The sequence below is a fragment of the Elaeis guineensis genome, chromosome 8, assembly GCF_000442705.2.
Source record: "Elaeis guineensis isolate ETL-2024a chromosome 8, EG11, whole genome shotgun sequence".
Classification (NCBI taxonomy): Eukaryota; Viridiplantae; Streptophyta; class Magnoliopsida; order Arecales; family Arecaceae; genus Elaeis; species Elaeis guineensis.
The window spans coordinates 137,517,199-137,531,013 of record NC_026000.2 but is presented as its reverse complement, the minus strand read 5'-3'; the positions used below and the strand labels follow the sequence as shown (position 1 = coordinate 137,531,013).

Here is a 13,815-nt window from a genome sequence, read left to right as displayed (position 1 = left end):
TTCTTGCCAAACTGGAGGGAGAAGTACCACCAGTCCTTAGCCGAAGGATGACGCTTGAAAGTATAGAAGTGCCTAAACAGGGAGAGGGACGATTGGACCTCGACTACGTGGCAAAGGGAGAGAAATCCTATCAAAAACCTTAAAGAATTCGGGGCCACAGAAGCCAAGGAGATGTCTAAGAAGCGGAAGAGGGCGACAACGAAGGATGAAAGAGGAAGCCGGAGCCCGGCACGGAACGTCTCCTGGTACAAGCAAAAATGACCAGGCGGAGGAGTGCTAGCCCGGTCAGAAGGGCTAGGCAACTCCAGGTCGTACTCCGGAGGAACGCCATACTGAACCCTTATCAGAAGGAGTTCCTCCGGAGTCAGGGAGCATGGAATGGCGCCCGGTGCAAAAACCGGACGGGGCCCAGCCCCAGACGCAGGTTCGTCTACAGAGCAAGGGACCTGGGGGTTCGAGGCGGAGGAACTCCCGGAACTGCAGGGAGCAGAAGAGCCGGACGATATTTCGAGTGGCTTCGAATGAGGGCTCTAAAAATCCCGGTGATGACGGACAGGATGAGGGGCGAGAGGTCACAGGAAACTAACTCGGAGGAACACAAAATAATGACAAAAAAGAGGTCCCTAAGCGGCGGGAAGAAAGATGAAGGTGCTGGAACTAACCTAGATCGCTCTGGGGGATCAGAGGGACGAAGACAGAGACGATTTGGAGGACGCCTACGGCTCGAGAAGATACCAACTGAAACAGGGCTCTTGAAGGGAAGGCAGACACTGTTAGAATTCTGAAGCAGGGTAAGGGCCCCAAAAGCGGAAGCGCGGGTCTAAATAGGCCCTGGGATCCGGCGCTACAATGATCGCGAATCCCCCCAGGCCAGCCCGCGCCCGACACGTGTCCCACTCACCATGGCAGGCGGCTGAAAGCGGCTGGCGGTTGGCAGGACTATTATTGCACCGTACCTGGGCCAGTGTACCTACGAGAATTTTGAAGAGTCCTCTCATATCGCCCCGATTCGAAAAGACTCCAGCACGCGCACATTTAATGCCAAAATATCTGGGGGCGGTTGTGCGCATGATTCGAAGGGACGACTTCGGCTGTGCCAGTCTCTCTGTACTTCCTTCGTTCAAAATTCAAACTCGAAAGTAGGGAGACTGGTGTTGGGTATAAAATACCCTCAGCCGAAGTCTCAGAAAGAAAGCCCCGTCAGGACTCCTACGGGAGCCGGGCTCAGCGCCAACCTCGACTACAAATCAACTCCCCCCGGACTCCTACGGGAGCCAGGCTCCGTCACCAACGTCAACTGCTGGTAAGCTTCATCCGGACTCCTACGGGAGTCGGACTTCGCCCCTGACTTTAATTGCAGGTAGATTCCGACCGGGCTCCTACGGGAGCCTGACCTCGCAACCGTAAGGAAGACTCCGCCCGGACTCCTACGGGAGCCGGGCTTCATCCACAGCACCGACTGCAAGCGAGCTCCGCCCGGACTCCTATGGGAGCCGGGCTCCGTCGCCAACTTCAACTGCCGGTAAGCTTCGTCCGGACTCCTACGGGAGCCGGACTTCGCCCCTGACTTTAATTGCAGGTAGATTCTGACCGGGCTCCTACGGGAGCCTGACCTCGCAACCGTAAGGAAGACTCCGTCCGGACTCCTACGGGAGCCGGGCTTCGTCCACAGCACCGACTGCAAGCGAGCTCCGCCCGGACTCCTACGGGAGCCGGGCTCCGTCGCCAACTTCAACTACCGGTAAGCTTCGTCCGGACTCCTACGGGAGTCGGACTTCGCCCCTGACTTTAATTGCAGGTAGATTCCGACCGGGCTCCTACGGGAGCCTGACCTCGCAACCGTAAGGAAGACTCCGCCCGGACTCCTACGGAAGCCGGGCTTCGTCCACAGCACCGACTGCAAGCGAGCTCCGCCCGGACTCCTACGGGAGCCGGGCTCCGTCACCAACCTCGACTACAAATCAACTCCCTCCGGACTCCTACGAGAGCCGGGCTCCGTCACCAACGTCAACTGCTGGTAAGCTTCGTCCGGACTCCTACGGGAGCCGGACTTCGCCCCTGACTTTAATTGCAGGTAGATTCCGATCGGGCTCCTACGGGAGCCTGACCTCGCAACCGTAAGGAAGACTCCGCCCGGACTCCTACAGGAGCCGGACTTCGTCCACAGCACCGACTGCAAGCGAGCTCCGCCCGGACTCCTACGGGAGCCGGGCTCCATCACCAACCTCGACTACAAATCAACTCCCCCTGGACTCCTGCGGGAGCCGGGCTCCGTCACCAACGTCAACTGCTGGTAAGCTTCGTCCGGACTCCTACGGGAGCCGGACTTCGCCCCTGACTTTAATTGCAGGTAGATTCCGACCGGGCTCCTACGGGAGCCTGACCTCGCAACCGTAAGGAAGACTCCGCCCGGACTCCTACGGGAGCCGGGCTTCATCCACAGCACCGACTGCAAGCGAGCTCCGCCCGGACTCCTACGGCAGCCGGGCTCCGTCGCCAACTTCAACTGCCGGTAAGCTTCGTCCGGACTCCTGCGGGAGCCAGACTTCGCACCTGACTTTAATTGCAGGGGACTCCGCTCGGACTCCTACGGGAGCCGGGCTTCGCCCACGACTCCGACCTCAAGGAGAACTCCGCCCGGACTCCTGCGGGAGCCGGGCTCCGTCGCCAACCTCGACTACAGAGCAGCTCCACCCGGACTCCTACGGGAGCCGGGCTCCGTCGCCAACATCGACTACAGAGCAGCTCAGCCCGGACTCCCATGGGAGCCGGGCTCCGTCGCCAACTTCAGCTACCGGTAAGCTTCGTCCGGACTCCTACGGGAGCCGGACTTTGCACCTGACTTTAATTGCAGGAGACTCCGCCCGGACTCCTACGGGAGCCGGGCTTCGCCCACGACTCCGACCTCAAGGAGGACTCCGCCCGGACTCCTACAGGAGCCGGGCTCCGTCGTCAACTTCAAATGCCGGTAAGCTTCGTCCGGACTCCTACGGGAGCCGGACTTCGCACCTGACTTTAATTACAGGGGGCTCCGCTCGGACTCCCACAGGAGCCGGGCTCCGCCCACGACTTCAACTCCGAGGGGACTCCGCCCGGACTCCTATGGGAGCCGGGCTCCGCCCACGACTTCAAAACACAAGGAGGGCTCCGCCCGGGCTCCTACGGGTGCCAGGCTCCGTCACCAGCTCCGACCACTGCCGAACTTCAGCCGACGAACCTGTACTTTCTGGCGCAACCCAACAACCACCATGATTCTGCTCCACTTTCTGTGACAGATTCCGCGCAGCTCCATCATTGCCTGACAGACCGCTATGACGGCACGACTCTGCTCCACTTCCTGCGACGGATCCCGCGCGGCTCCATTATTTTCGGGCAGACCGCTATGATACCCACGATCCTGCTCCACCTTCTGTAACGGATACTGCGCGATCCTTCCATCCGCTGGCAAGTCGCGACAACGGACGTCGCTCCACTCCCTGCAGCAGACTCCACGTGGCGCGCTGCAGTGAGGGCCACGGGTCTACTCCACTACTCCTCGCAACAAATTTCTCCTGACGGTGGGCAGCCCACTACGAGACGGTTATGAACGTCGCTATCAGTCTGTTGAGCCCTCCGCCTATAAAAAGGGGACCCCAGATACGTTATTCTATAAGCTCTCATTTTTTACCTCAAAACTCTGCTAAATTCTCCGTTCGAGCACTCCATTCTTGTTGAGGCAGAGAACTGACTTGAGCGTCGGAGGGTCTTGCCGGAGCAACCCCACCTCCGGTTTAGACTTCCTTTGCAGGTCCCGGCGGCGACCGCGACTCCCTCGACTCCAGCTTCTCCGATGCAAGCAGATTTTTGCACCAACATTTACCATCAAAAAGAGATTATTATCAGCACAAACACAAGAACTTCAATTGGAAACTGGTCAACAAACAATCAGAATTCAGAGAAGGCCGGCAATGAAGACTCACCAGTAGGGGACGTCGATGTTATGACTCATGCATGCAATGCAGCCATTATCAGAAAAATTCTTGGCAACTGATGCATCGAGGGCCTGGTGGCACTTCCTTGTGAGTTCTACCCTCCCACCGAGCCTAACCCCAAGGATCTCCAGGATGCACCGTATATCCACCTTGACCCCATCCACCCCTGCTGCAGCCAAGTAGCTGTGCAACTCATTGTAGAACTTGTACACCCTCCTCAGGTTGACGAGCCCCAATCCCCGCAAGGTAATAGATAGAGGGATTCAAAGGGAAAAGAAAGGGAGGGATCTGCTTTTTCTTGTTTGGATATTAATTTTTGGGTGTAGGAGAGGAAAATAGAAGAAAAGAGAGAGAGGGATAGACTCGTAGGGAAAGAAAATGAAGGGATTTTTTTTTTCTTATTTGGATATTAATTTTTGAGGGTAGGATAGGGAAAGAGAGAGGTATCCATCTCTCTCTCTCTCTCTCTCTCTCTTTTAATAAATTAGTTTTTTTATTTCTCCAATTTGAAAGAATTGAGAGAGAAAAGGATATGTGACAAATTAACGCCTAAGCTGAAAGAAAAGAATAGGAGAGAAAAAAAAAAGAATAGAAGAGAAAATTATTATTTTCTCTTAGTTTGAAGTTTTTTTTATAAAAGATATGAAAAGAAAAGAACAGAAATAGAGAGAATATAAATCTTCTCAAATTCATAATTTTTTTCTCCTCCAAATCGAACAGAATTGGAGAGAAAAGAATTGAGAGTTAGTAAATTTTTTATAATTTTAATTTTATTTTTTTAATAATAAAGAATAAAATTAATATTATATTTCAATCCTAAGATTTATTTCAACAACACATCTAAGTCTCTTATCCGATTGAGACTCCCGTGGATGAAAAAATCAATGAAAACCAAAAAGAAGATGGAAAAAAAATTTTAAAAAAGAAATCTTTTCTTGATTTCTCTTTTGAGTTTATTGGGTTCCTTTCAAAAGTATAATAGTAAAAGAATGTTACAATTTTTTTTTTTTCTTTACTTTCAATCAAAAAAGAAAAAAATTATTTTTTTTTCTTTAAACTCCCGATCAAGATGAAAGAGATATACTTACTTTCTTTTCTTTTCTTTTCTTTTCTCTCCTTCCTAATATTTTTTTTCTTTTCTTTCTTCTCCAAACTCCCAACCAAGGCAACGGACAAAAATATTCATAGATCTTCCAATAAAGTTAGGTTACAATGATCCTTTTAATTTAAAATATCTATCTTCTTCCTTTTTTTTTTTTCTTTTCCTTACGAGGACTATCCAAACAAAGGTGTTATTCTTCCTTCTTTTCCTTCCTCTTCCCTTCCCTTCCCTTCCCTTTCTTTTCTTTCCTTTGAGCTATCCAAACAAGACGTAAGAAAATAAAGAAGCATTAGCCAGAAAGGGAAAAAAAAAAAGCTAATAGTAAAACATGAGAAAGATCCCATTTTGAACGTAAAAATGTGATAAAAATCTAATTTTGCAGGCCAAAATGCAATAAAAGAAAAAATTTCAAGTGAAAAAAATTTAGAAAAAACTAAAAGCAGAAATCCAATCACCCTTGAAAGAAAAGAAGAGAGAGGATGGAAAATGCTAATATCTTCTTTACTGCTTGAGGGAGAGGAAGAACAACGACGAATCGTAGAAGATGATCTAAAACTAAATCAGACGAATACCAACAAATTAAGCACAAACACATCAAATCAAATCAAGAGGAAGAGGATGAATTAGTGAATAGATATATTAATGAATAAAAGAATGAATACCAAAAAAGAGTGGTCTTTATCTTCGTGGGGAGGAGAGCAAGAGAACGAGTCGAAGGTACGGGACGATGATGACGATGGGAGGAATGGGCAAGGAGGTGGAGGAGAATTTATGGGGAGAGAAGGCGCCAGTTGAGCCCATGGATTGTGCACGTGCTCCCCATGGTAAAAAATGGTGCTTTGAGCCCGTCTCGTCTTTTCTCTCGCAGGATTGAACAGCCTCTCTCTATCCCTCTCTCGCGCCATTGCAGTACGGACACTAAACGAAACACCGAACAGGGGATGGCAACAGGAGATCTGATTGAGTGGGAACAACACGTCCGATCCACATCATAGTCGTGGGTCTAGAAACCGTCGAGGAATTATGAGATGGACTAAACCCAATGAACCGGTCCAATCGCCAGTCGCCATGCTAACCCTTTATACTCAAACTATATTTTTTTGGGTGTAAGGGCTTTATACTCAAACTACTTGAAGTAATAGGAGACTTCATCGTGTTGCCCACCACGTATATTTCTTGAGATTTAGATAAATCTAACGGACTTGTCCATCCAGTAATTTTTTGGAACGCTAGACCATTGATCCACGTCAGCAAAAATAAGTAGGGTTCGGCAATGATTGATCGCCACATTAATTGTAGATTTCAAAATATTTCAGTGGTTTACTTCTATCTGCAAGCATAAATCTCGAAACGAATATATTATGCGATCTAATTATTGACATTAGGAGAAAAGTGGAATCATTTCTTCGTATGAAAGATACACTTCGACCCAAATAAATAATCTTATCTCTAAACACAGCATCCCAGAAATTAGATCCCATAAGACATGCACCATATGACTGTACAAAATATCAATCACAATTGCCCATTGTGTAAAGCATGAAGCCCGTTAGCAACCTCCCTCTGCTTCAGATTTTTTTTTTTTTTGCGAAATTAAAAGAGATATTTGTAGTATCTTGTGTCTGTGCTCCCATCTTTTACTGTTGAAACTATGCGCCCCCTGGGCCCCTCTTCGTAAAAAAAGCACGAATCATTTGATTCTTTTAATCCCGAAGCCGCCAAATATCTCTCTTTTATCATTTTTTTCTGGAATTCAGAGCCAAGCAGCGCGAATCTTTGATCAAGATTTCAGGATAACTTTCAAAATGGCAGGGCACCCTCCTAGAATATGCCGTGTTGTTTTTACCATGGGCTTGCAAATCAACAACCATCAAACATTGGGCAATAATGCAGACAGGTCCGGATTGTATCTTTTGCTTGAAAGTATAATTGATTTTCTTTCACAATGTACAGCATTGGATAATGTTTCACACGGCTCTCAAAGCACTTCAAACTTTTCTTTCACCTTCTGTATAGATTTCAAAGCAGCCATTGTACAATCCAACAGCGAATTTGTGTGAAGGAAGGTGAATCCTTATTTTGAGCAAAAGATACGATCCCTGCCAATGTAGCTTTCTTAAGCTTTAGATGCAATTATGGTAGCATTATCATTCTGCTCTCTCTCATGTTTTTGCACCCAACAAAACCTCCAAGGGATGATGCATTTCTCCGGGAGCCGTTCACTCTCACACACACATACCTTAGAAGTTAAAACTCCCCATAAAACATCGACACCTGTTAGTTGGCAGTGCAATCATTGTTTTAACGGCCACTTGCACACTGTTAGGGAGTCCGGTTTGAAAAAACAGAACAAAGGATTGATTACTCAGCACCGTTAGCCTAAAATTCAAGTGGTTGTTTCATCATAAATGACACATAACGATGCTATACAAACTCAGAGGAAGTACGCAAAAGAACTTTGGATGTCAAATGCCAAGTTGGCATGGTCAAGTATTATCACATGACATAAAACCATGACAAAATCAATAAGCCACAGGTTCGAAGTATAGAGTGATAAATCCACCTGCTAACATGCAGATCAACTAATATAAATAGAAAATGTTGCAATAGGCTCAAATTGAAATATGTCCTTCAATCTCGATCACCTTTAACTGACTGCTACTCCATAAATGATTTGTTAACCCTCCTTTGTTCTTCCCTTCATTCCAGATCTGCCAAATAAATGGTACCTCGATAGAGAGCAAATAGCAGTAATTATAAAGAATTTACACCCAAATGAATCCAAAAATTTTCAGGTGGATCAGATGAAAAGAAAGTGATTCATGCTCACTTGTACTAAAAGAGCTGATTTAACTTCACGACCAAAAAACTTCCATCTCTTGACCAAAAACTACAAATTTTCTTCTCACATTCTCATAATCACAACCCGTGCTATATTTCACTGGTACTGCATGGGTTCAGGAAAGCAAAACACCTCACATTTACAGTTCCATCTCCACAGTAAGTTCATCCCCTCTTTAGTCAATCGAGTTTATCATATTAACCATGCCAGGGAACCAACACATTGGAATTAATCCTAACAAGAACTCCAACCAAAGAGTGGAAATGATCATTCAAATAGCAAAAACAGTTACAGCATAACAACCATATCCTTATCCCATTGATTTGCCATAGAGGTCCCTTTTTATCTATTAATGTCACTTCTTCAATTTAAAAAAAAAAAAAAAAAAAAGTGAGTCTGATATCTACGGCTTAGCAATAAAATTTGAACAATTTGTGCTTCCCTAATTTCATAAGTAGCACTTACATGGATCCTACAAGTGAGCTACCTAACTCTCTCTCATGTACATGCTACCTTGCTGCCTGAACCCCCTTTGCATATTCACTGTATCCTTTTTGTATATTTCTTTTGTCAAATTTGTCCAATTGTTGCAAAGGTCATAAATGTCCTTCCAAGCCTATACATATGACATGCATCATACAAAAAATACACCCTCACCTTTTATTCTCCCCTTCCTTTTCTCATAAAGTCTTCCTCCAATGTCATTTCCTTTAAATGCATTGTTCACTGCAATATTTATTTGTTATACCCCGCATCAACTATTTTTCAGACCATAGATCAACTGCTTCCTTCAACTTTCACAACTGGTTTATATTGCCAACAAGATGCTCATTGAGGGAACTTTGTCTTTTGTTGAAGCAATTGCACGACAATATCCACGCTTTAGAAATTAACTTCAAACTTAAACATCTAAAGAAAGGTAATTAAAAGGGGTAATGATAGAATACACCCCTTCAAATAATCTGCGTCTTTCATTTTGCCAAGCTTCAAATTTTGAATCAACTTTGCATGCATATAACTATCAAACTAGTGCAACTTGTGAGACTGCAGGGCTCGAAATCAATTTCAAATAGGTACTTGCAATCCTAAATCAGGCGTTTCTACTTCTAAACACGCCTCCTAATCAAAAAAACTTTAATTTCTAAATGCTACCTGTATCTACTTCAGAGCTAAATTATATAAACACTCTTCCAGAGAATTTAGAAGGAGAAATTTTGCTTAGATCCTAAGACCTGAATATTATTAAAAAAAAAAAAAACTCTAGTCCTTCAACCATAATTCAACTAGGGAAGGCAGATAAAAGTTGCATAATAACGTTCAAGGACAGGAGAATATGGACAATGATAAAGGAGAAAGGGACAAACTGACAGAAGATCAAAGTAGAGAGATGTGGTGTATAACAGAGAGTATAAGGGCAACACAATATTAGGTGATCAGGGAAGAGAAATGGAATAAAAGATGGAGAATGTATCTTATTGAAGACTTGGAAGGAAGGAAAGCTCTAAACTAAGTAAGATTAATCTAGAGTAAAATAAATAAATGATTAAGGGAAGCAACACACTATGCCCAAGGATGACCCAATTTATAAACAAAAAAATTCAAAAGTCGATATTATCCATCCATACAAAGTTCTCTTGAAGATAAGCAGTATCACTTTTATGAGTGCAGCATGTTATTATATCAATCATAACCTAGAAAAGCAATGAGAATGTTGAGAGTTTAGAACCTCATGTAATTCAAGAACTAAATGATAAGCCCAAAGATCAAATTGTGGTTATGTTGGAATCTCTCAAAAGGAATTATAAAATGTAAGAATATAGTAAAACCCCGAGACTGAGCTTTACACTAACAGACAAGGAAAACTGTCATACGTGATTGAAATTTTTGAAATTTTGAGAGCTTGTCCTATTTTTAGAGCTAAGGCAATCATAAATTCCTAAAAATTACAAAATCTGGATATTCAACTCAGAAACAAAAGCAGCACACGTCTTAAAAGATGTTGAGCATAGATGTGGCATCCGAGAACATGTAGAACAGGAGTAACTCCCACCAAGATTGTAATAAAAGACCATCTCCCATCACTGACATCAAAGTATGGTGCCAAATGTCCAGCTGAAAAACAGAAAGCCAGAAGTGTTTTTAGAATATACAGATTCTGATCTCCATATCAGTTGAACAAGTCATGCACATTGCAGAAATGAGGCCTCTCTTGCAATGGAGATAGAGATGATTGAGTGATCAAGAAAGCAATATCAGTAAACCCATCAAGGTTTGAGATATGCTTCGGCTAAAACCATACAGTATACATAGGATCGGTAACATCTTCCACTATAGAATGTCAATACAGCAAACGACATCTAGAAACTAGAGAGCAGAAAATTCTTTTCCTAGTACAATCGAAGGCATGTCCTTGATATACCCTGTGTTGAACCTCGATATGTAACATTATGTTCTAATACACTCAAACATGTCTCAAGGAATCCTAATAAGCATTTTCTATCTCTTAGGAAGTAAAGAGAGGTCATACAGGAATGTTCAAAGGAAATATGATATTCTCATAGAACCATAGGAGGCAGAGTGAACGTTTATGACCATGATAACTAATCAAGGCATTCACAGGATTACATAATTAACATGATTCCTTTGGAGGACCTCTACTTGTCAAGAAAGTAGATGGCTGAACAACGATAAACCAGTTCGTCTTATCGCAAAAAGCAAGATATCAAAGCAAAGATCATGATTTCTTGTTGAGACTAATAAGCTAAGATCCTTAAAAATTGACTTCTTGTTTGCAACCACATCATATGCCAGGTCACAACAATGATCTTTCTCCTGCAGCATAGAACATTTCAAGAGATAATTCTGCAGAACCAAGCAAATAAAACCACTCATGTTTATATCAATAATTCTCCTGCCACAAACTTGAGTTTGGTGTTCTCAAAAGCTGAAATAGGAGACAAATATATACAAACAAAGCATACCCAGAAAGCATGAAAAGGGAAAGAACTACAACTAGTACACAGATTGGAATCGAGTCATATGACAATTAAAATTTACAGAGGCATTCCATCCCTCGTTCCACATCCGTGTCTAAAAATCATAATTTTAATAAAGAAGAAGAGCATCCACAGCATGCATACTGAATAGTAATGAGCATAAGCACTGATATAAATTGTATGATATATCAAAAGATCCTCTTTTTCATCCTTTTCACACCCTGTGTCGCAGGCAAGAAAGGAAGAACAAGAGATCTATTCTTACTCACCATACTAAAAATCGAATCAAATCGATGGAGCTAGCCCCTGGCCTTGAGCTCGGCTAGACGGCGGGACAGGTCATCCTCGTCGACCCTTTCCTTCTCCTTGGCAGGGATGGCATGGGCGGCGGGCTGGGGGAGGCCGACGGAAACCTCGAGGCCGTAGTCGTCGGCGACCTGCTGCATAAGGCTGTTGACCTCGGTCTCCGGGGTGGAGAGGGAGGTGGATCCGGCCATGGAGCCCTCCATGAACTCGGCCTGGACCTCCATGTTGACGAACTGGCGCTCGAACTGGTCCATGGTCTCGGACATCTTCTGGAGGTTGCCGGTGGCGAGGGAGACGTCGAGGGCCTTAACGATGGTGCCCATGGACTTGCCGATCGTCTGCATCTTGGCCTGGGTGTCGAGGCGGGCGACGACGGCGTCGAGGCGGGAGGCGAGGCGGAGGTAGTTCATCTGCTCGTTGCGCTTGCGGATGGAGTTCTCGGCGTAGATGCGGGCGCCATCCATGTTGCCCTTCTCGATCGCCTTCTTCACCTTGAGCTTCTCCGCCTTCTCCTCCTTCTCGCACTTGCGCGCCTGCCGCTGCAGGCTCTTCGACGTGAACTTCAGCTCCATGATCTGGTTCATCAGCTTCTCCGTGTTCCCCATCGACGATCGCACGATCCGATTCCAAGGAAAGAGGATTTAATCCCTAGGGTTAGGGTGCCGGCGAGAGCGAGAAGAAGGATCGACTTATTAGGTGAGGGGAAAGGAAGGGGAGAGGAGAGGAAAGGGAGGGACGGGAAAGCAACGGATTAAAGCGTAATAGAGGTATTATTTCCACCGCGCATCGGGCGTTTTCTTAGCTTGCCGACACCGCGTCCGTGTCCGACTTTAACTAATAAATAAATAGTAGTGGAGGTATTACAACGCAAACGACTTCACGTCTGTCCATGCGTGGAGGGTTGCTTTCCCGTTCCCTCCCCCACACCCCACCCCCCTCCTCGCTCCTTCTCTCCTCCCCATATTTATCAGCATCAATCCAAATTTAATCTAATATATCTAATATATATATTATAAAATAAAAATAAAAAAAATAATATTTAAAATTATTTATATAAATAATTTTTTATGCTATATATCTTTTAACCTAACAATCTCTCAAATATTAAATTCAAACCTTATATTAATAAAAAATTATATTAAATTTTATTTATATAATTATATTATATTATTAATATATGGTATTATAGCATTCTTACAATTAAAATCTATTTATATAGATATTAAAATATAAAATAATATTAAAATTTGAATGAATATTATTTTATTATTTATATATAATTTTTTAACATAATCAAATCTAGAACCCGTGCGCAACGGGCTCAAAACTAGTTTCTATGATAGTGTTAGACATAATAAAGATGGTGTAGATTATGTCATTCAAGATTCAGATGCCATATTGGGAGCTCATGCTTTTTTGAGTCATTGATCTCTAAAACGGAGCTTCGTATTGTCTGGATGGACATCACCCACACACGACATGAGCTACAGGCAAAGAGTATCTTCGTTGAGGGTGACTCAACCATAATCCTTGATTCGATCCGAGATAAAGCTAAGCATCTTGAGGTCCGTCTGCTACTCCATAACATTGGAGATCTTTTAATCATTCCACCATGACAGCTGTTCGAACACATCTTCTGAGAGGCGACCAACACCACGGATTAAATTGCTTCTTTTATTGTCGATCACATCGGAGACTAAATCTGATGTCAAGATGATAACTATTTAGAAGCTTTGTATGATATTTTTATACTCTGATGTCTTAGGCTATACCCATACTAAATTGATGTGATTGTCTTATTTGTATCAAAAAAAAAAAAAAGAGGTGCCTTGAGGCTAGAAAATGGACTACATACTTCTTCTCCCTCAAAAACATTCTCATTCTTAATAACTATACCACCTTATAAGTTCACCTCTTTATGGAGGACATCTGTAGATATTCTACATGAAATATTTAGGACTTTAAGAATGTTGGAAGTAGAGTTGCATTTTGTACAATATTTTCTCAAAGCTTATAAATAGCGTGTATTATACCAAATACACCTATGAAGTTTTAGCAATGTTGGAGGTCAGTGATTCTTCGACAAAAACATAACCTTGATGAAGGTCTTTATATTTGGACTAGATTTTCATATAAAAGAACAACTTGCTCTTCTTTTGTGAAAGAAAATCCAGACAGAGACTTTAAGATAATCCTTCATCTTCAATAGGACAAAGGTCTTCTGTTGTGCATGCTATGCACTGCACCATACGGTGCATCACATGCACCATCCATCGCATGATAGATATACGGCACATATTATATAACTGTACATGTGGAGACATACACGCTGTGCATCATATTGTACAGTGAACAATAGAGAATTCATGTGCTCTTCAATATTTATACAGATTTGGTCAAATTTCATTTGCCAATCATTTTACTAGTTCTAGTTCTTGCAGTTCCAATGCATTAGGCATTAGTGAAGAGTGTAGAAGCAAGTGATTAATTCAAGATCACCATAAAATACAGACGCATATATTATAGTGCTGAGGGTTGCTAACTCTTTGATGGTGATGCAATATATTCCTAGAAGAAAACTTTTAAAACATTAAAGAT

The 13,815-nt window shown here is 43.6% G+C and overlaps 1 protein-coding gene across 3 annotated transcripts; it reads right to left on the bottom strand.

Annotated features, from left to right (window-relative positions):
* Positions 1-7,453: 7,453 nt before the first annotated feature.
* LOC105049433 (ESCRT-related protein CHMP1B) lies at positions 7,454-11,981 on the bottom strand. 3 transcript variants are annotated; one of them, XM_019852492.3, is made up of 2 exons: positions 11,181-11,981; positions 7,454-7,802 (listed from the first exon to the last, which is right to left on the bottom strand). In XM_019852492.3, the coding sequence occupies exon 1, from the start codon at positions 11,820-11,822 to the stop codon at positions 11,211-11,213; it is 612 nt and encodes a 203-aa protein (XP_019708051.1). In that variant the 5' UTR covers positions 11,823-11,981; the 3' UTR covers positions 7,454-7,802; positions 11,181-11,210. The 3 variants fall into 3 exon arrangements, with proteins under 3 accessions (XP_019708051.1, XP_010927369.1, XP_010927370.1); XM_010929067.4 differs by having other exon boundaries at positions 7,454-7,784; XM_010929068.4 differs by lacking the exon at positions 7,454-7,802 and adding an exon at positions 8,293-10,027.
* Positions 11,982-13,815: the final 1,834 nt, after the last annotated feature.